The sequence below is a fragment of the Microchirus variegatus genome, assembly GCF_963457635.1.
Source record: "Microchirus variegatus genome assembly, chromosome: 9".
NCBI lineage: Eukaryota > Metazoa > Chordata > Actinopteri > Pleuronectiformes > Soleidae > Microchirus > Microchirus variegatus.
This window is the reverse complement of record NC_139810.1, coordinates 17,621,305-17,644,262: the sequence shown is the minus strand read 5'-3', so window position 1 is coordinate 17,644,262 and position 22,958 is coordinate 17,621,305. Positions and strand designations below refer to the sequence as shown.

General features: G+C 40.2%; 3 protein-coding genes across 3 annotated transcripts; 2 read left to right on the top strand and 1 right to left on the bottom strand.

The window, feature by feature from the left end:
• Positions 1-1,082: 1,082 nt before the first annotated feature.
• Positions 1,083-6,826, top strand: LOC310931565 (neurexophilin-2-like; the record flags this gene model as incomplete). Its single annotated transcript, XM_083894752.1, has 2 exons — positions 1,083-1,167; positions 5,988-6,826. 2 exons carry the CDS (start codon positions 1,083-1,085, stop codon positions 6,824-6,826), a joined length of 924 nt encoding a protein of 307 aa, XP_083750878.1.
• Positions 6,827-8,010: 1,184 nt separating this feature from the next.
• On the top strand, positions 8,011-15,143 carry LOC310932163 (serine hydroxymethyltransferase, mitochondrial-like; the record flags this gene model as incomplete). The annotated part of the gene is made up of 12 exons (XM_083895456.1): positions 8,011-8,016; positions 8,782-8,943; positions 9,761-9,840; positions 10,069-10,269; positions 10,810-10,891; positions 10,980-11,102; positions 11,252-11,391; positions 11,564-11,726; positions 11,884-11,983; positions 12,116-12,271; positions 12,606-12,713; positions 15,016-15,143. The coding sequence occupies 12 exons, from the start codon at positions 8,011-8,013 to the stop codon at positions 15,141-15,143; spliced, it is 1,449 nt and encodes a 482-aa protein (XP_083751582.1).
• Positions 15,144-19,685: 4,542 nt separating this feature from the next.
• On the bottom strand, positions 19,686-22,489 carry ndufa4l2a (NDUFA4 mitochondrial complex associated like 2a). Its single transcript, XM_083894554.1, has 4 exons — positions 22,387-22,489; positions 21,173-21,258; positions 20,010-20,070; positions 19,686-19,927 (listed from the first exon to the last, which is right to left on the bottom strand). The coding sequence occupies exons 1-4, from the start codon at positions 22,426-22,428 to the stop codon at positions 19,871-19,873; spliced, it is 246 nt and encodes an 81-aa protein (XP_083750680.1). The 5' UTR covers positions 22,429-22,489; the 3' UTR covers positions 19,686-19,870.
• Between the last annotated feature and the right edge of the window lie 469 nt (positions 22,490-22,958).

Here is a 22,958-nt window from a genome sequence, read left to right as displayed (position 1 = left end):
AGAGAGAGTGAGAGCATGATTGTATAACATTAAGGGAGTATACTTATATATGTCCATAAGTGTCAGTGCAAAATACGAAATAATTGTTATGTTTCCACAGCTTTCGATAAATACTTTTATATGATTTTTACTTTTATTTTCATTCCCTAGAACAAAAGGAATACATTCGATAATTAGTGAAATGGGAGTTTTTTTTTTTTTTTACAAACCACTCCATCTGCAGTACCACCAAAGCCCACCAGGAGGCTGCTGCCCAGACACAGAGCATTACTTATTAAACTTTAGGACAGAAGACAAAAGGCTGTTGCAGTGTAACATGGAGGCTCAGGCTGGAACCGCCCTCTCTCCATGCTGCATATCTTGCACACAGCAAGTTCTATTGCCTCCTATCTTATTTTATCCTTATCCTATGTTGTATTTTACTTTACTCTATACTTAATTTTTTCCCAATATATATCTTGCACATAGTTTCATATTAATTCTAAATACTTACCTTTAATGTGTTTTTGACATGTCTAGTTGAGCTGACACCTGGCATAAAGCATTTCATTGTCAGTAATGATGTGCGTTGTTACATGGTGCGTGACAATAAACCATCTTGGATCTCGTATGGTGGTGAGTGGAGGTGTCCTCCATTTGTTGCAATCTCACCATTAGATGTCACTGATTCTTACACACTGGACACTTTAAGTGACAGTGCTCGTCTTTGTTACTTCTTCCCCGCTATAAACTTGTTCAGAAACAGGAGTCATCATGGGAACCAAAACCTGGTCCCAGTGTGACACAACCTCATTTTTGAGGTTCTGGTTTTTAAGTTAGAGTTAGGCAGGTACACAGACCTGTGTGTTTGTGTTTTGGGAGGAGAGAGGAAGCTACATGGTGAGAGAGCGAAAGATGGGGAGAGGGAGAGGGAGAGAGAGAGAGCTGGTATATAGGAGGCAGAGGAGGTACAGAGTTGGATTCACTCCAGTTCGTGGGTATTTCAGTGTCTTGTCTTCTCTCCACTTTCGAAGTGACTGTTTGCTTTTGCCTCAGTAAATCACCACTTGTTCACTCAGGCAGGTTATTGCCTCTGGATGGGGATGCGTTGCTGCAGCTGCTGCAAAATGAAGACACTCTGTTTGAACTTTGCCATCAGCTGTCTGTGGCTTCTCCCTTCAGCGGTGAGTAACATTAGTGAACAGCTCTGCCCTGCGCTGCTCCTCAGGTTGTCTGCTCATTAAATAATACAAGGTGATGCTGTTGTAGCGCTGCTAGATGTTCATTTCTATCAGAGATACTATTTATTTATAATGAGTGCATAATGTAAATATAACAAGTTCATTCTAATTATAGGTTAGTAATTGTAAATGTCTAATTTTGCAGATGCACTCCATTTTGGTTATCATTTTGGAGCAATGTTGCACAATCCAACAATTATCTTTTTCTGCTGTTTTATTTTCTTTATGTCAGGGTGTGATGGTTTTAAAAATCCATCAGAATCAATGATTCTTTGAAGAAATTTGAAACTCAGCTTCGTTGTGCTTTTAAATGACTGTGCATAACTTAACATGGACAAACGGATGCTGAGCAAATCATCTAAAGACTCAGATAGAGGTGACAAGTCATTCAGTTTATGTTTGCTCGTGTCTGACTGCAGTAAGAATGCTGCTGTGTTCACACTGCAAAATCTTAGTGATTTGAAATGCTCTCTCTTATCTTGAAATGCGCTGTTTAAAATGTGAGTGTTTTTTTCCTGATTTCGATCTCGGGGCTTGATCGGATTGGAATGTTCTTCTAGAAGGTGAAATTCATGCATTATAATAATTCTCCTTTTTGAGACAGACCTCGATAGTGCACTATAACAAAGTTACACTAAATTATAAATTTATATATATATATATATATAAGTTACATTAAAGTTACGTTAAATTATACAACACAAAGAATCAAAAGAACATACACATTTCTAACATTGATAAAGGAAAACAGACACACGTTCAGCTCAGGAATTTCTCCATTTTCAATGTTGATTTTCAATCAATGTTATGAAAGGAAAACAAAGCAATTAAGCTTTTATGTGTTCTGAAGGTTATTCCATGAGGGAGAAGGACAGGAGGAGGCTGCATGACCAAGTTCATAGGAAATCATTGTAACCAGGTTTTTTTGTTGTTTTTTTTTAATGAAAAACAAACACATACCATCCTTCATAATTGACTTTACTCCATGTCCAGTGGTCTTATCAACGGCTCATCTGCTCTTATATCTTTATCTTTGTGACTGCAACATCTGCAGTTTTCAGGTGAAACCCCAAGGGATCCTAGTTTTGTGCTTTACTACTTGAACCAAACAATTGCTCAGGATTTGTCAGTTTTAAAACTTTTATCACTCTGGGGATTAAGACACACCATCTCAAGGTTTAGCTAAGTATGAAAAACTGATGCATTAAGTGTCTTTTTTAGCCGGTGGCAAGAATGTTCTCTGTCCTCAGTCTGCAATTACAGCTCTCAGGTTTCTCTGTGTTTTCCTCTCCAGGTGCCTCCCCACAGGTGTTGTACATGCATCCGCTCCACTGCTGTTGCTCAGTTGCAGCCGCTGTGCTGGCATCTTGACACAGAGCCAATGACACGGCTGTCACACAGCAGGTTCCAATTAGAGTAGGTGAGAACAGCCCACAGTTTGAGATTTAGGCTTGTAACAATAGGCACAGCTGGAGCTCACTTTGTTCCAGGAGGAGGTAGAGATTGGCACACAGGGCTGAGGTGGTTAGGGGTGATATGAATCCTACATGTTGGTGAGAAATAATGATATCCTGGGAGCTGTTTATTCAGAAATCTGGGGGAGAATAATTCTAAACCTCCACCTGGCGCTGACACATTATGATGTAACTTGACACAAAGTTCCAAAAAACAACTGCACAGAAACTTTTCGCGCAGCCCATGCCTCATTTCTCACTGTAGAAATCTGTTCCTCACACTGTATCTGTGGAAGTGTTCTTAGTAACTGAAGTAAGAATCTAACGTCCGAGGTCTGGCTTCCCCTAACTTCAATGATCTGATCAGTTTTTAACTGGAACCCAGTGATTTGTGTTCATCATCTTTATAAAAAACTACTTCTACTAATATTTATATATATATTATATATAATATATAAGTGGAATAAACAATCTTTCTGTTTGTAACTGAAACCAAACTGTGCTACTACTCAAAGTGATTTAACCACCTTGTTTCTGGAAACACTGCTGGAGAAATGGTAGTAGGTGGAACCTATGGAGCAGAAGCTGAAGCAGCAGTGAACTGTTTCTTTCCAAAACAACAGTGGCTGCAGCAGCGTGGCCACAGGATCGCACAGTTCCTGCAATGCAGAAGCATCCTGCAGTTTGTTTCACATGGTTCCATGTCTGCCTTTAAATAAATGTGATTGTGTCCACCTCCTTCAACAAAAACGGAACTGACCTTTTTCAGCTTGTCCTCCCAATTCCACCACACATGATAAATAGAGCAGTGTTAAAGTAACACAAAAACACTCAATGAGCGCAGATTAGTGCTGCTCACTGCCCACGTGCCTGTGTGTGTTTACTACTGGTGTGTAATAAGGATGGGTTAAATGCTAGAACAGATTCATTATCATTAATTGGTGTGTGCGCAAAAATGTGGGATGTTCCCACATGCTAAATTTCACAATCATTACCAGTGATTAGTGTCCAATTATCACTTCTGTTTTAGTGACAGGAGAACAGAAGTTCAGCCACAGTTCACGCAAGGTATCATGGGGCATATAGTTATTCCTCGGTAGGATGCTTTAAGCTGCTGTCTCCCTAAAGCGTCTGGCATACTTCCGCACACACAGGGGAGTTAGAGTTTCAGCCGGTTCAAGGGTCGTCAGGTCGAGTCTCGGATGCACTGTCCATGTGCAGGCTGGCAGATTTTGGAACTGCTTGCAAAGAGCATGTTGGTCTGCACGAGCTGTGCACGGAAGTGCAGCCTTAAAGCTCACATAGAGTGGTCCTGTTGCACATAATGTTAGTTATAGAGGTCTACTTACATACATTAACTTGTTTTTATGGTCAAAAACCTCCTAGTTGCTGTAAACGAGCCGACAGAAATCCTCTTTTCTGACGCTGTTCCCCAGACGTGATATTTCAGACTCAACTCTCACACCCAGAAGACAGAGTCTTGTGATTGGCCATTTACCGAAAGTACACCCGCTCTCAGAAGCGCAGCTCCCCCCTCTGGAACGGTGGATGCACTGCTACTCATTATCAAAACATTGTTTTAACGATGTTTAAAAATAGCTTCTTCACGACTCCCAGCCTCAGTCCCTTTTATGACTTTGACCTGGAGTCAGACCCAGAGTCAGAAGACACTGTCGCTCGTGAAAAACCTCCACAACGGACGTTATTCTTCTACTGCGGTTCAATGTACGCAACCGGATGTGCCCGGACTATTGCCCGGACTAGTGCCCGGACCACTACGATCTGGTGCTCTGGAGAACCGGTGTTTACGTAACCGGACTGGGTTTTTCAGAAATCTCGCTGAGCCCAAGATTCCAATAAAACACAGCGTTCTCAGCAGTGGCTGAACTGTTTGTTTAGAACCTTCAGGGCTTCTTAAACAAGGTAAGGACGCAAATACACACTAAAAAACAGCGTTCCGGTCTAGGTCCGCTTTAAGTGTGGGCTGTGTCCCACTGGTGGACCTTGGGGGTATTGCAGAAGGGGCTCATCAGGGAAACCTTGTTCTATTTACCAAAGTTTGATTAAACTGCTATAAATAAAATACAAACCGCTCCTCATGTGAAATAATAACATTGCCCAGATATGTAATTTCAAGTATATATCCCACAATTAAGAATGAAATCCAGGATATTTATGTCTGGCAGAAAAGAAGCTCAACATTTACATATATTTAACCTTTTTTTGTTGTGTATAATTATAATATCTGTGGCATTTTCAGGCCTGTGTGTCCCACTCTCTCGCTTCTCAGCATATGGATCAATAATATGCTGTTAGATTCAATTCATTATCAAGGTCAAATTTGAAAGAGGATTGAGAGTTTTAACAAGGGAATAAGAGGACGACGGAGGACAGCCATATTAAAAAGTGTTCATGGAAACATGAATGTGAGTTTGTGAGCATGGGTGTGTGTGACTGTTCCTTCCTGTAGTCCTTGCCTGGAGGAGCTGACCTGCTGCATCGATCACAGTCGTTTCAATTTGTTCTCATTCCAGGGACCTGGCAACGTCAAAGCCTAATTATCTGAATCGATTATCTGGCTCCTTGTAACCTGCCTACAGTGAAACTGTCCTTCATTTGTGGACGTCCAGGTGGTCTGAACTTGTCTGAAGGGCTTTGTCTGCCTCTCATCTGTCCTCTCATTTTTCATAGTACAGAGGAAATATTGCTCTGCTACAGCTCTTCAAAACAAGGTGGAGTGATATAAACTCAGGTGCTGTGTTGCCAGAGAAACCCGTCGGAAAAGAATTACATTTTCTTTTCTACTTAAATCTTTAGTAGACAAGTCCAGTGGCTCTGATCCACATGACCAACAGCCTTTTCACAGATGATAACCATTTAGCATTGTTTATTGTGATTACAGTGTAGAAAAGTAAATAGATAGTGAATTGTTGTTGATTTTTGTTGTTGGCATTTATGTGATGTGTCTTGATGTTCTCACTTAACCAAATTAATACTTTCCTGTGCTGGAATATCACAGGACAATGACACCAGATCCAACCAACGCTATACTGAGAAACATGAGATTGTCACGTATAGAGCTGATCAGCTTTGTGTGTACCCATTTGACAGTTGTTTGAATGCAATGGACATTTTATTCTATGTTTAAAAGTTATGTACTATAGGTTTAAATCCTGTGAGTTCTGGTCATATAATTTGGACAGAGGTGGAGGCAGCAAACTCCAACCAAACTTATATATAACTGAAAAAACTAATGCTCCAAAATGTTAAAATCTTTGATTTGTGTTTTTCCCTCTACAGATTCAAGAAACAGACAGTTCCTTTGAGTTTCACAACCAACAATGGAGGGAGGACGCAGGAGGAAGAGAAGAGGCAGTGGGAGCCACACTGAAGGTTAAACATGTGTCCAAAGATCTACAGATCATCGCCACCAAACACAAAACACCTGCTCACGGCTCACTTGGCCCGTATGGTTGGCCACAGAACTTTTCCCAAGCCATGGATCAGTATCTGTACCGAGCTGCTCCCAAATCCAAATCTTTTGCAAAAACACCCCCAAAGGCCAAGAAGATCCTGGGCTGGGGGGATTTTTACTTCAATGTGAAAACGATGAAGTTCAGTCTCTTGGTAACGGGAAAAATTGTGGACCACATCAACGGGACATTTAGCGTCTACTTCAGGCACAACTCTTCCCGCTTGGGGAACATATCCGTCAGCATCGTCCCGCCCTCCAAAGCTGTTGCATGGGAAGTTCTGCATCCTGCAGTTCAGAGTGTTCACACCAAAACCTCAGTCCTGGTTCCACCTGTGCTGCCCGACTTTCAGAGCCCCCCTCACGCCACCAGCTCCACCCCACCTGACCAACAGAAGCAGCAGCAGCAGGACACGATGATGGTGACCGAACTAAACTGCCGAATCGAATACCAGAGAACCAATCGTTCCAAGAAGACCAAACCGTGCATGTACAACCCAGGAGAGACCTGCTACTCTGAAAACACCCAGTCCCAGGCAGCCTGGATCTGTGCTAAACCCTTCAAAGTCATATGCATCTTCATCGCCTTCACCGGCACTGATTACAGGCTGGTGCAGAAAATTTGTCCAGACCACAACTTTCAGACAGAGCAGAATCAGCAGCAGCAGCATTTTGGATGAAAGAATGTGCAGAGCTGAACATCAGACATCAGACACTGACTCATCACACACCTGACCCACTCTTTTTTTTTCCATTCAAACACATTTTCAAAATATTAGTGAGAGGACTTTGAACAAATACATGGTAATGGGGGCCAATGTATTACACCAATTGCAACCAAGTGGTACTTTTACTAATTTCAGGCTGATACAGCAGAAGCACTTAAAATGAGGTATAGCCAGGTGCACTGTTGGAGCATTCCTCTGCTTTTCTGCTCAGTGAAACGACCTTTTTTTAGCAAATCCAGCCGTATAATGGTGATCGCTCAAGATGCAAGAAAACTTGACTTTGAAAAGGAACGGAAGATGACAGATCCTTGATGTGTTGCTGCTAAACACAAACGTTTTGATCTCTGTGCCTGATATACAACCTTTTTTCCTGCATAGCCAAATTATTCCTTTAGACAAGTCATTAGATCATTACAGTGGACCCTGATGTGTTAATAACCATGCCATGTTTATGATGAGTTTGAACATGTGATCTTTGTGTTGTCTGAAACTACACTCACCCACTTAAAGCTCTATGTTGTGCAGTGTTTTATACCTTTTTGTCTTCTCAATATGAATTAATGGACACTAAGTTGTAAAGATGTTATTTGGGGGGAAAAAAGAAGAAGTGCTTACTTTGCTTATTAATAAAACAAAATCGACATCTGAGTTGTGCCACACTGAATTGACACTGAATTTATATGTTGTTTGTTACTCAGTATTAATGAATGATAAGATATTTCCTCTTCAAAGACATGAACCATGTAATATCTTTAATCAGCGGCACAAAGTCCAAAAGTCCTTCGCTCCTATTTAGTTTTGTACCTTGAAAGCTTTCTGTTTCCCCACTCCTCCGCTGTCACAGACATGCTCTCTTTGACTTTACGGCAGACACTAAAGGTTAGTACATCTGTTTACTTGTTTTTACGTGTTTTTTTCCCCAGAATTGATATAACAGCACAGATCCACCTGTGTTTTTTTCTTTAACAACCTGTTTCCCTTCTTTTAAGAGCTTTTGTGATCAAATAAGTCATTTCTGCAAACTAGGTCAGACTTGCCACCTCAAGTTACCTCAGTGCTGATAGAAATGTCCGGTCTGAAAGTGCAATTGTGCTGTTATTTCCAGTTTTTGTCTGTCCACTTGCATAAACGTTGCCATGCATGTACGTGTGATGACTATAATTCTTTCAGGTTGTCAAAAGAGGAAAAAGCACTTCTGTTTGTCCCAGAATTCATTTTGTTGTTGTCAATGGATATTTGACAGTACAATCTCAGCTTTCGTGCAAGAATTAATACAGTCAAGGCTGAGCAAACACAGTGAATACAAAAGATGAAAGAATCGTTTTGGCAACAAATGTTTTTGCTTAATAGTAATGTGTGTCTTTGGCACATTGTAACACAGAGTTGTGTAACTATCATGCAGCTCCAAGCTGACTTCAACAAACAAAACCCTGATAACTCAGTCGCTGCATGTCTACGCAGTCCAACATTACAGTGTCCAAGGTTTTCCATAATCGTTCCCCTGAATAACCTGTTTGGTTTTTCCACTGCCTTTCATTAACTGGATTGTTTAGAACATCAAAAGACACATTAGAGAAACTCCCTTGTCAAAATATTACACTTATTTAGTGATGAAAGCTTTTTTGCACGGGCATACTCCTCATGAGCTTTTAAAAGGACAACAAAGGAGAAATCTTGCACAACAAGAAAACCGATGTGTTAGATCAGACCCTTTGTATCAGCCTTCTCTTTCAGGTTTTAATAACACATTTGAATAATTTAAAAAAGTAGAGCAGAACAAATTCACCAGGAGTTTCTAACAAAAAAAAATAGTTCTCATAAATCACACAGTCAATTTGACAGTTATTAGAACTTAGTTCCTGTCTGTGATGTGATTCCTGTGCACTTTTCTCCACTCTTTGCTGCAGCCCCTCCTTCCCAGGGTTTTGGGATGTTTGGGCCGAAATCACCGGACCACCTCTGGCTGGACCGGACAGGAGAGTCTGGCTCAGGATGACCCAGAGATGTGGAGCCTCTTGCAGCAGGAGAAGGACAGGCAGTGTCGGGGACTGGAGCTCATCGCATCGGAGGTGAGACCTGAGTATAAAACAGCGTGTTTCATCGTCTAATCTACACACAATCAATCACAGTGACAGCTGGAAGGTTTCCGCTGTCAGTCTCTCTCTGAACAGAGATGAACACAGTCAAATTATCCCAGTAGGTTTCCTCACTGATATCTGCTATTGATCTCCACATCATAACTTAAGATATGATTGAGTGTGTGTGCGTACGTGTGTGTGTGTTGAGATAGTGTTTTTAAATGTCCTAGAGAGAGAGTTTTATGACACATGGGGAACTGGCTTGAAATCTGTTTGACACAAGACTGTATGGAGATAGAGAGAGAGAATGTCATTTACATTCATTACCTTTTCCCCAGTTTCATTTCCATGTGTGTGGGAGATTTGACACCATGCTGAACCCCATGGGGATACAATATTAGTTAGATTCCTCTTTATTCGTCCAATATTTTGATCATAATACCTCTAATGCTTTATTGTTTTTTAGATTATTATTTTTGTGGATTTATGCCGCAGCTTCCAGAACAGGCTGCGACTGACCTTTTGTTAAGATTTATGCAACAAATTAAAGTGATTTCAATAACTTGGCGTATACCTCTGTGGCTCTGAATCCTGCCTTACAGTATTTGTAATTGTTTTTCACAAGAGAAATGTGTTTAAGTATATAACATGCAGGAAAACGCAAAGTTTAGATTGTGGTAATATTGTGCAGCTGCGTCCTCTCTTCAGGTACACACAGCACATGGTGACAGTGGTTTGAATATACAAAACATAATTAAAAAATGAAAACGGTGTGTGGCTCTGGATCTTGACACTGCATTTTTGTCAGAACTTTTGCAGCCGTGCAGCGCTGGAAGCCCAGGGATCATGTCTGAACAACAAATACTCAGAGGGATATCCAGGACAAAGGTAATGACAATCACACTCACATCATTTCCAAATTATACAGTGTGTGATGTAAGAATTTGAATGCCAATCTGTGCCAATCTCCTCACACAATACAATGAGAGAGCAGTGACATAACAACACTGTCCGCTCCCATGTATTATTATATAGCACTGCATTTACAATATAACCACAGAAAACTCGACTATTAAAATGTTGACTCAAATTAAAGAATGCCTCTTGTCTCCTCAGATATTATGGAGGAGCAGAGATAGTGGACCAGATTGAGCTGCTGTGTCAGAAACGAGCAATTACCACCTTTGGTCTGGACCCAAATTTGTGGGGCGTCAACGTCCAGCCGTACTCAGGGTCCCCTGCCAACTTTGCAGCCTACACGTCTGTACTGCAACCTCATGATCGCATCATGGGCTTGGATCTGCCCGACGGAGGACAGTGAGTGAACATTTATATCATCTATAGAGCTGAGCACGTCCTGTGAAAAAGGTCATTTTCAAGCTTATATAATGTTGCATGACAGGATTGCGTGACATCACCTACTATAGCTCTATTACAGCCACAGACCTTTAAATATTTTTTTCGTTGATGATCTGTGTAACACATTTTAATATTCTTGCTGCAGATGATAATCAGCTTTATGAACACAGCGCTCAAAGCTGAATGCCTGATATCATGTAAAATTGTGTTCAAGAGAGTCTGAGGAGAGTGAAAACAGAAACAGAAACATGTATATGAGGATGCTTTAAGACACAAAATCACATTGCTTCCTTCAAAAGACAAGAAAGCAATAAGAAATCGAATCCTTACGTAACCAGACAAATGAATGTGAGACACGCAGTAGACGAACAAACAAATTAGAATACAAATTGTTGTATCTCTTTCATTTGATATATCATCTACAGCTAAATATATCTACTGAGATGCATGCTCCACTAATTAATGAATCAATCAAATGCTCTGTTTTCCACATTTCAGCCTTACCCATGGCTACATGTCAGACACCAAAAGAATATCAGCCACCTCCATCTACTTTGAATCAACGCCTTACAAGCTGGATGTGAGTCAATACATTAGATTTTTTGTGGGTAGAAATTAAGGTTTGATTTACAGTACGTCAAACTTGTTATCTATTTGTATCATCTCAGCCCAAAACAGGTCTAATAGATTATGAGCAGCTGGAGCGAACAGCCCGGCTGTTCAGGCCAAGACTCATCATCGCAGGAACTAGCGCCTACGCTCGTCTCATCGACTATGCTCGCATGAAGAAGGTCAGGAATTAGGTGCACTATGTTGATTTCTAAACTAAAAGCAGTACAAGTAATAGTAATAGTGCAATGAAAAATGATTATGTACATCGAAACAATACTTTTAAAAGATGGCTTATATTCTCTTTATTCTCTGACTGTGTGCGCTCCAGCTCTGTGTTGAGCTGAATGCCTACCTGCTGGCAGACATGGCTCACATCAGTGGCCTGGTGGCAACAGGAGCTGTTCCAACGCCTTTCCACTATGCTGACCTGGTCACCTCCACTACCCATAAGTCACTGCGTGGATCAAGGTGAGGGCCTTCAAGTTTGACGATTTGTATTTTGTAAATAAATGCAGACTGTGGTCAGATTATTAACACAGTGTGTATTTCCTCGACAAACCACACACGTTTAGAGTCACAATCAGTGTTCAGATTTTCACATGACTCCATCTGGATTTCTTTCTCTCACCTCACTCTTTAGGGCAGGTTTGATCTTCTACCGCAAAGGTGTGCGCTCTGTGGATAAGAAGGGTCGGGAGGTCATCTATGACCTTCAGGACAGGGTCAACTTTGCTGTGTTCCCTTCACTTCAGGGAGGACCTCACAACCATGCCATTGCTGGGGTGGCTGTTGCCCTTAAACAGGTTCTGATGCTTTAAATTTACAAACAAACAAACAAACAAATAATAATTAAATAAAATAAACCCACAAAATAAATAGTGACATCAAATAAAAGAGAAAAGCTTTTGGGAAAATGCTCAAACTCAAACATGTAACATACAACCTCCTGTCCTTTTATAGGCTTCAACCCCCATGTTCAAACAGTACATCAGCCAAGTGCTGCTGAACGCTAAGTCCATGGCTGACGCTCTGCTGAAGAAAGGCTACACACTGGTGTCAGGTATACGTGCAATTTTTGGAAAAGTTCCCTCAACCCTCACTTGACAGCTGAATGTAATGAATCCAATATTAAAAAGGAATTCTTAAAGCAATGACAAACAATTTATCCAGAACATCCTTCTCCTCATCTCAGGGGGAACAGACAACCACCTGGTCTTGGTTGATCTTCGACCTCGCGGGATGGACGGTGCTCGGGCTGAGAGGGTCCTGGAGCTGGTGTCCATCACCGCCAACAAGAACACCTGCCCGGGAGACAAGAGTGCCCTCACTCCAGGAGGACTCAGGCTTGGTAATAAAATAAAAATATAAAAGCTTGTGAAGGACATGTTGGTAAATAGATTATTTTTGGTGATGAGCTGCAGGAGAGGAGGTTGTTTGTGCAGAATCTGTCAGGTTAGTCTTCTTACCTTCTTCTCTCGCTGTCTGTCTGTCTGTGGTGCAGCTCTGTTTGCTTTCATCTGTCTGTCTGTCTTTGGTGTGTTCCTTCCAGCCTGTCACTCAACTGTTAGCAAGTAAACTCTGTAAACTGCATCATGTCAACCTCTTTATCAGTCACCAGTGTGCATGCCTTTAAAAAAAAAAAAATCTTATTATTTTTAATTTTTATTATTATCTGTTGTCAGGAACTCCAGCTCTGACCTCCCGTCAGTTCAGTGAGGCAGACTTTCAGAAGGTTGTGGAGTTTATTGATGAAGGGATTCAGATCGCACTGGATGTGAAGCAGAAGACTGGTGAGAAAAAAAGTCTCCGTTTGTCTCAACGTATTTATGCATGTGTAGTTATTATTGCCAATAGCCGTGGCGGCTGGTGGGGAAAAAAATGGGTACATGAATCAAAAGAAAAAAAACAGCTGACATAATGCTCTGTTTTGAGTTGTGGGTGAGAGACAGAGAGAGACATGGAGAGAGAGACATGGAGAGAGAGACACTAGGGGGTCTAGACTAGGGGGTCTCGTGCACATGAACCACTTATAACAAGAGTCTGTGGGAAAGATTCTTGTGCCCCAAAGGAACAGGAAATACGTCACAGTCTTTAAGCGTTATTTAAACGCCACACGGCACTCAAGGTCTAGCTAATTCATTTAAATTGTTAGGTTTTTGTAAAATTATTTTACGTCATTCCTATCTTCTTCTTTGTGAGAGACAGGATGGGTGGCGCACTAGCGCCCTCTATTGACGGGCCGCCACTGGCCAATAGTATGGAGTTGTAATTTGTTTTTAATCTAAATTAAGATGAGGAGCCAAAGACATGATCACTAATCTTGGAAAGCCTTGCTTGCATCCAGTGTAGATCTATCTGCAGGATCGGATTTCCATGAGATCATAATCACCTAAAAAGAAGAATTGCTGTGTTTTCATTATCTCACGTGAGTCATCTCAGAACCTGAGAGACTGAATATATCTGACCCGTACAATGCTTCTCCCAGAGCGGACATTATTCCTGACCTGCAGCATCTTCAACTTTGTCATCTCTCTTCTATGCTCGCTTCAAGGTCGTTTTATGGCAGTGACTGAACTCTGCTAGGTCACAGGTTCTTTGGGGAGTTGGTAAAATACTCTCTCTCTTGCTTGTCCCTGGTTGTTTTGGTATCCTGGCACAACAGCTCCAATATCTTCACAGTGAAGTGAAGAGACAAGTTGGATGACATGGCCTGGTTTAAATGCTGCCGGTTATACATATGGATTGAACAGCGAGGTTTCCTGCCAAAATGGCGTTGTTTTGGTTCAGAGTGTTGCATGACGGGATTGCGTTACATAATATTATATTACATTATGTGCATTCAGCTATAGTGGAACTCAGACAAGAATAAAGTGTGGGACTTTAGAGTTTCTATGTTCTGTTGGCTCCATATGCTTGGAAAGGGAGTGGTGTTGCGATATGCAGCTATACAGAATTCTATAAAATGAACAATTGATTACAAACAATTTATAACAAAATGAGAGCCCAGTGAACTCCAGGCAGGGATGGGACTGTTATTCTCTATATATCATATTTCATGTAGAGATGTTCCATAATTACATTAATATCTGTTTAGATATATATAGTTGATCTTCTAATGTGGTTTTAAAAATATGGAAAAAGTACAAACTTGAACTGTGACCATCTCTGATTACAATAGTGTCTGTACATTAAGAAAGTGTACAGAAGAAAATTCTGAAACTCTCCACAAAGGGGCAATTTACTCAATGTCCTTATTTAGGTGCAATAAAACAAGGGTAATTGTCAGGTGGTACAGAGGAACTTGGCGCAGGCAGCTTTTCAGAGTTCAAAAAAGGCAGGATTTATTCAACAGGTTGGTCAACACAGACTAGTCAGGACACAGGCAGATAAATCCAGAAAAAACAAGAATCCAGAGTCAGGGAATGGGGACAGATTAACTCACAAAATACTTCACACAAAACAGAGAGATGATCTGACAAAGACACACTGGGAAGAACAGGCTCAAGTAGGGAGGAAGGTGAGTGGAGGACAGAAATCAGGTGTGGCAGATCAGGTGAACGCAGGTGAACAGGGTGAGGCTCATCAAGAGAACGGGGAAGGGGGGGGGGAGTGAGCAGAGACACTGGGAGAAACACAAGCACACACAGGAAGGAGAACTACAAAATAAAGCAGAGAGAGACACAAAAGTAAGACACAGGCATGACAGTAATGAGCAATTCCTCCAAATGCGTGTGCAATAAAATAAGCACCAGTCACTTTACAGCATACATCAAATATTAGTATTGTTAGTGGTCTGTCCTTGTCCAGTGCTGCTTCTCCTATAGGTATAGTCAGTGTTAGATTATGATATTATATATTTTTTGCCTTCATATTCATGTATGTACTTCAATATTTAATCTTGTTCTATCAACCTGCCTTGGGATTAGATGTAAATTAGACTGATTACACTAATTACACTGCCCAATGATCATTAATATGCAATATCCCACTTAAATAAATAAATAAACCTCTGAAACATCAATAACTGTTTTAAGCCTGTTTTCTTTACAAAATGTTAAGCCTTTTTTTTGTTGTTCTTTTTTCTCTCATAAGGAAACTTGTCCAGCTTCAAGTCCTTCCTGCTGGAGGACCCGATGACAGTGTCACGCATAGCAGAGCTCCGCCAGCGGGTGGAGCTATTTGCCAGGCCCTTCCCCATGCCAGGATTCACTGACCACTGACAACATTAATGAGAGAAAAGGCAGTTCAGTTTCCCTGTTGCTTCGTGAACATACTGGATCCATAAGACCTCCTCTTATGTGACCGTTTCTGCACACAGTCACATCACAATCACGTCTGTACCAACTCATGTCCTCACATCTGCGAGATAACATGAAAGATCTAATGTGATGTAAACGATTCAGAGTATTAGAAATAAAATGAAACGTGATATAGCTAATGTGTTAAGGCTGGTCATGATAATGTTGTGCTCAAAAGAGAAAGGTGATACTATTACTTTGTAATATTACTTTTTGTATTTTATGCATGTGTTTCGACGTACTTATCAACAACTATATCTCATTCTGTTGGTGCTGGTAAAAGAAAGCTTTTGTATGACAAGATAGTGAACACTGGCATTTTAATCTACATATAGCTACATTATAATGTGTATAAAGTGTCTATTATCTGCTAATAAATGCTAAAAAAAAAAAAAAGGGAAGCATACAGGCTTGTGCTCTTATGATTTATCATGTTCAATCTACAGTGGGCTATCATGTTATTAGCAGGTTCAATTGCAATAGTATCTCATTTATAAGAATAATTTATTAATAAACTTATTACAAGTCAGCAAATTCTTAAAGGACACTTTGGGAAATGATGTTTTACTCCACTATATAGTTTAGTTTAGTTGACAGGGACCAAATAGCTAATTTGCATCTGTGGTCCCTGGATAGGGAGTTAAAAGACAATAAAACACATACTAAACATTACAGACAATATCAGCAACAAGACAACAACAACAACATTACAGAGAAAACATCATACAAATCACATAATAGATGTTGGTGTTCTATATGAAATATCAATGATCAAATGATGGATTCTCTTTCAGCCATGTCTTCAGAGAATTTGTAAAACTGTTAAGAGTTGCACATTTATATGTGGGAACATTGTGATTGGCTCAGGAGATAAATGACTAAGTCTAAGAAAGTGTTTATAAAAATGTTGTAGAACACTGTGGGTTCATTAATTGTCAGGTTTCCATGCAGGAAAGCTAAGATGGAGCTTCAAGTCAACTTATTTGCCCCTTTGCCACTTAACTTTTTCAAGAGCCCTCGTCACTGACAGCCTCTCTCCCAGGTCCTGGGAAACTCACAGCAGCTGTGTTGGGAATTGAGCACATGCTCAGTTTACACCCACAAAACAGGAAACAAACATTGTGGAAATTAGTTTTTCCAATAAAGCATAACCTTTACTGTACTTTGTTATTGTGAAGGATTTTCCACTGTATGTCAAATATCTTGATTGCTATAAAAACCTAAAGCTAAAATATTTATTATTAAAGTTTGTTGAATTCTCAAGCTCATTGTTGTGATTTACACTGCTCTCTTTGATAGAGAGGCAGAGGGTTTGTGTTTACAAGCGAGTCAAAGGAAGTAGAAGACTCCTCTGATCCTATAAACACTGATCTTTGTTAAGCTGCTGGTATTTCCTCTTCAGCAATGGGACCAGAAAAATAAAAACAAAACCTGATCTTAGTCAGAGACACAGATCTGACAGGAAGATAGTTGGAGCCAAACTAGCCAACCAAGACTTTCTTCACTCAGCTGTTTCCAACAAATCTGTTTTTATTTGTGTGATACTTCCTGTTTATGTCACCCTGTGGTTCCTCATTACATAACACGAATAAACACACACAGTTTTATGTATCATTATGTAGGGTTAGTGTCTTTCAGAATCCTAAAAAAATATATCTTTATTTAAATGCTTCCACTGGTCTTCCACAACTCATTATTATCAAAGTAATTTTATTCTAATGTTTTTATTTATTTATTTATTTATTTCACTGAAGAAGTGAACTGATTTTTTTTTGGGGGGGGGGGCATAAAACGCATAAAACGCCTTCAAAACAGAGTTTACAGAACAATAATGAAATAGAAGCCAATGTTAATACAAACATGATTCTGGACACCCCCATTGCATTAAGAGTTACTAAAAATGTGCAACATTTATTAAAAAAAAATACGAGACATCACAAACTATCTCACACTATGTTCAAACATTAATTATAAAAATACAAAATAGAGCACAACAAATTCATGCAGTGTATTTAAAACATGTCAAAGAGTAAAAGTAAAATAACAGACGTGCAGCAGACCAGTGTGAGCACTTTTGGTTCCTGATTTTTAGCTGAAGGTTACGACTGCAGTGTTTGCTGGAGGACAGTGTCCTCTCCATGGAGAGTGTCCAGCTGAATTACAGCTCAAAGGTCAGGGAAGCTCTCAGCTCTGTCGTCAGATATCAAACACAAGGACACACAGACACACACATGCAGCATCACAACACAAATAGTGACTCATCTGCCTCGTCTCTGTGCATGTTTCTCATGACCTGACAACTCCTTTGACGCAGTGTGTGTGTACGTGCACTTAAGGCTTCTAAATGTACCTCGGGGAAGTCATTTGAGCCCATATTTTCCATGGTTTTGGGCCACTAGAATTGTCCTTGTTGCTGTAACAATCTCTATGCTGTTAAAAGGAAGGGTGTTTTTTTAATCTGTGTTATTCTTATTCATGCTTCATCCCCTCTCTTTTTTACAGGGAGGATAAATCTGGCAACACTGAGATGAATATGAGCTGACGGAGAGGTTTGAAGTTGAAACTTCAATGAGTCTCATCTTCACTGAACAAAGCTGCTCCTGTAATAAAGTTTGTTTAAATTATCCTTCAGAAGCAGTGTATGGGAGGTACTGATGGTACCAATCCCAGCTGACATAAGGCAAAAGGCAGGGTACGCCCTGGACAGGTCACCCATCCGTCACAGAGCCATAATCAGACAAACAACCATTCACTCTCACACTCACATTTACAGTCAACGTTCTAATTTGCCTGTATGTTTTTGGACTTTGGACTGAAACTGGAGGACATAAAGAAAATTAAAAGTCTTGGAAATCGGGACAATATGTCATGCATCAGTTTGAAGTGACATGCAAAAACATGGTCTCCTACTCACAGAATAAAAGTAGGGCATACAGAATATGTACGTGCTTGAAAAGATCTTTAAAAGAATAAAGCAAAAAATAATCAATCACAAATAATGAAATAAATAATCTCTATTTGTATGTGTATACAAATAAAGATTACAGAAGGAAGTGTTCCATTGTCGTTCCATGAGCAGTGAATATGTCTGTTTCTGCAGCACAGAATGATATCTGGATGTGGACCAATGTGTGTGACGAGGACCACCGGATGAGGACCACTGGTCAGGACCTCGTCCTGATGAGCCTCATATCAGAGGAACTGGTTAAGTTAAGGGTAGGGATAACGCTTTGTTTTAGATTTCCAAGAGAATTACTATCAATGCAGTGTGTGCGTGTGTGCGTGTGTGCGTGTGTGCGTGTGTGCGTGTGTGCGTGCGTGCGTGCGTGCGAGTGTGTGTGGTTGTTTGCAGCAGGCTCTGCTGTCATGCGTCAACACCATGCTGGGGGACTGTTCAACATCCTGCCACTGCTGCTGCTGATCAAAGACATGGGACTAGTGTCACACACAAAAAAACACTCTCTCACACACATACACACACACTCTGGTCATATAAAAGCAGCGACAGCTGCAGTGCCAGCAGATGTTCCATCACAGTTACTGATAATGTATTTTTATCTTAGGACGGGGAAAGAGATCTGTATCTGACTCAGTAGCATGCAGGTGTTTAAAGAAAATCACCTGTGTTAGAGAGAGAGAGAGAGAGCACAGATGAAAAAAGTAAATACTCATAAACGAACGTGAATTAAAACGTTTATTTGCTGTTAGAATTCAGCTCCATTTTTCCCATCTCTGCCGTTGTTCATAACTCACACAGTCATTGCAGAGGTTCAGTGGATGCTAAGCTGTTACTCATGTGACAGTTATGAAGAAGCGTAGACAGTTTGGTCGCATTAACGTGATCTTAAATGTGATGCAGGAGAGTGTTATACATTAAAAGCTTCACACTTGATGAATATGTGGGGAGATACACAGTGAAAAGTTGAAGCTCTATAATCAAAAATATTGTAGCAGACACCTGCAGCCGCACATAACAGCCTGTAGAGAACAACATAGCTACCCGTCGCTTTGATTTAGATGTATACTATGCCGTATGCTCCCTAGATTTTAATGAAGAAATGTTACATATGGAACTTTTTCAGTTTTCACACGCTCCACTTTAGAGCTATTAAAGGTCCAGTGTGTAACATTTATGGTTTATTGGCAAACACTGAATACACTAGCCATAAGTGAGTGTTTGTGTTAATGTATACTTGCTTATTTGGTTTAGAATTACTTTTTCACAATGCACTTTAGTCAATAGCCTTGCATTACGGAGGCCGCCATCAAGTTTAAACAGCAGCCTAAAAAGGGAAACCAGTGTAGATTTTACGTTTTTGTAATGCAAGCTTACTACACTAAAAAGGAAGAACAACGTTTATTCTGGTATCACTGTAGTTCCCTGACACACTTGGGAAAGGGAGCGATGTGAAGAAGAGTCCTCCGTTTTTTTCCAAACTGCAGTCTTGCCAGACACTACTTGTTACACACTGTACCTTTAATGCACACATGTAACGTGTGGAACTTTCAGAGTTATTAAATGACAAGCTCAGCTACATTAACGATGTCACCAGCTTGTCAGAAAACATTTCACCTTCCACTGGCAACCGTGTGCACTGCATGAGGAAGGGGAATCAAACTGGGCCAGATTAGTCCTCTCTGCTCCTGATTTAAAACTTAGGTCCCTCCCTCTTCAGAGATTTGTAGTCTGTGGTGACAGCTGCAAACTGTGTGGGGAGAAGAAGAGGATTATAATATCTGCATTCAATTAAAAATTTAAATTTCATAGAGGGGGGGGGCATGTGTCACCTTGTACTGATATGTGGGGTCGAGGTTACTCCAAGGCTCAGGGTCCTTGGTCCTGTTCCAGCTAAACACACAAACAGTTGCACAAACTTGGAATGAAAAATCATATTAGACTGTTTGGGAATCAAATCTACATAAATAAAGATCTAATTTCAATGTCAATATGTGTTCCTTGCTGATGCTGATACCCCTGGGAGATGCTTTATTTTAAAGTCAACACACCAAATGGCTTTAAACCCACTGTGCCACCACTGGCATACGGTTTCATAATTTCATCAAGCTTGTAAAAAGTTGTCGGATATTCCACAAAGACATGAGAGAATGCAACATCCTTTGAGCTCTTGTTAAAAGCACTTAGCTGTGCATGTCGTTATTAGTACATCATAATGGAGAGATCAACAGTTTGGGGAGCAGCAGGAGGAGAGGATATCCACTAAAGAACAGTTTGAGGGAGACATGGAAGGAAGCAATGTATCCTGTGGTCAGATTCTAATTCTAATAATTAAACACACATTTCTGTGTAATTATAACAAAGAAATCCACCTGCCCTCCACATGCCTCATTAAAATGTTAGCACATCTGCATTTCAGGAAGAGGATATAATGAGGAGGAAGGTCAGAATTTAATTAAACTAAAACATTAGATTTATTCATGTAAAAAGCACAAAGCAGAAACAGAAAACACACATATTAATGATACAATACACTCCATGACACAAAAACTAAAGTGAGAACAACATTTTGATTCGGTGTGGATAATACCTTTCAGGTCAGCATGATACGAAAATCACTCCGACCTATAGAAAATCTACAATAATTCTGGCCTGAGGGAGAGCCATTCTCATTTGTAACGTTGTCCTCAATAAATAAGTGAAACTTTGTGTTCTGCTTTTCCTTTTGTCTGATATTGCAAAAATAAAGGCCATGAAACTGGGGATGTGAATCTTTGGGTAGCTCACGATTCGATTCCGATTCTTAGGGTCACCATTCGATTTAAAATTGATTCTCCATTCAAAAACGATTAAAAAATTGATACAATGCATAGTGTGTTAAGGCAAATTTCAGCATAAAAACGATACTTGTTTGTTGTTGATTTTAGCTTGAATCGTATGACACAGAGTGTTCTTTTTCATATAGAATCAAAGAGAATAGCTTAAACAACCTTACACAACATAGGGTCCTCGGGCTAGCCGTAACAGATACAGTGACGCGCCACCTAATCCCAGGCACAAGACGAAGAACTGGGGGATGAGCTGTGGGCAGAGAGAAAAAATCAAATGATTTGACATTAGGTAATGTTGTACCCCGCGACCCTCATGTGGATGATAACGCGGTAGACGGTTATTTTAACCGGCAGAGGTGTAAACACAGGCAAAAGCTAAATATGAATCAAATTTGGGGTGACTCCGCATCTGTCTCTCTGTCTCAGTACTGCCCGTCTGTCTCTCTGTCCTCATCTGACACTCCATGTCTGTCTGATTGTAGTAAGTTGATCAAGGAGGCTCTTTCACTCTCTGAGGGATTTGCTCCCTGCAGCTTTTCTCTCCCCCTCTGCCTGTTTGTCTGTCCGGATGATATCAAGGAGCTATAACAGTGAAGTCTCACAGGGAGATTTTGTCCCTGGAGTTTCTCTCTCTCTGTGTGTCTCCTGAGATGTTGATGACAAAAACTTAAAACTTTGTCACTTCATCATCCTCTGACAGCAGAGCTGGTGAAAAAAAAAAAAAGGAAAAGCAGAGATAATCCTGTCCCCTGCAGGGCCAACTTAAATTTATTTTACTCCCGCTGCTCAGCTCCCAAATTCTTAGCTTTTTTGTCAGTTTAGATGTGTGTGGTCTGTGAAAGTTACGAGTGTTTTTAAAGTCTTGAGCTGATTTTGACTGTGCCACTAAAGAAAAGGTTAAAACAAAAATGACACAATTAAACAGTTGTTGTATATTTTGACTTTTAATGATTGTATGTAATGTAATATAAAAGCTGCAAGGCTCCTCGATCTCTTCACTAAAATGTATATCACATTTCTTAATTCTGTGTTTCTATATGTTAATATTTACAGGATGTAGAAATTATACAAACAAAAATAATTAAAAACAAATGCATTTATACTGACGGTAGTGTTTGCACTGAAGTTGAATAATATACAAAATGAATGTATGAAACAAAACAAAGCATTGCATGCTGCATTGATTGTTGCATATCCGATTTCAATAACCTTTATGTCATTATCAAAAGTCAGGAAAGAGGACCAAACAAACAAGTGCTGTTTACCTTTGCAAACTTAATCTACATGTTAAAGCATTCTTTGTTGCAAAAACAGGTTATTAGCACAATGTCACAACAGGAAAAAGTAAACAAACAGGAAATAATTAAAGATTACTTACGCCAGGGTGCCTTTTAACTTGTGCTACAACTGTCCGAAACATCACTGCTCCAGTTTATGAGTTTATCAAGTAATTCTTCACAGACAGTAATTGAGGCAACTTGTTAGCAGAGAATATAAGATTTTGCAGAGCTGTGCACGGACAGGATTTGGACCTGTTGCTTTGTGCATGTGGAGGGAGGAGTGGAGGAGCAGGAGGGGGAGGAGAAAGTGACCATTAGAGTACATCTGATTACAGCTACTTTTGCTCCCTCATTGGAGTGTTTGCACTGTGTGACACTTTATTCGGAACAATGCGGTTTCTTCTTACCCATATCAGGGTGTTCAATCAGTCAAGCCAATTTTAGTTATATAGTCCAACATCACAAACACAATTTGCCCCGAAAGAGCTTCACAGTCTGTACAGCAAGTGACATCCTCTGCCCTTAGACCCTCACACGGAGTGAGGAAAATATTTTCATATGTAACTATATGAAAATATAAATGTTAGTAGTAATGAGTAGCTATATCCATCCATCCATCCATCATCTACCGCTTTATCCTCCACCGGAGGTTTGAATAGCTATATAATAT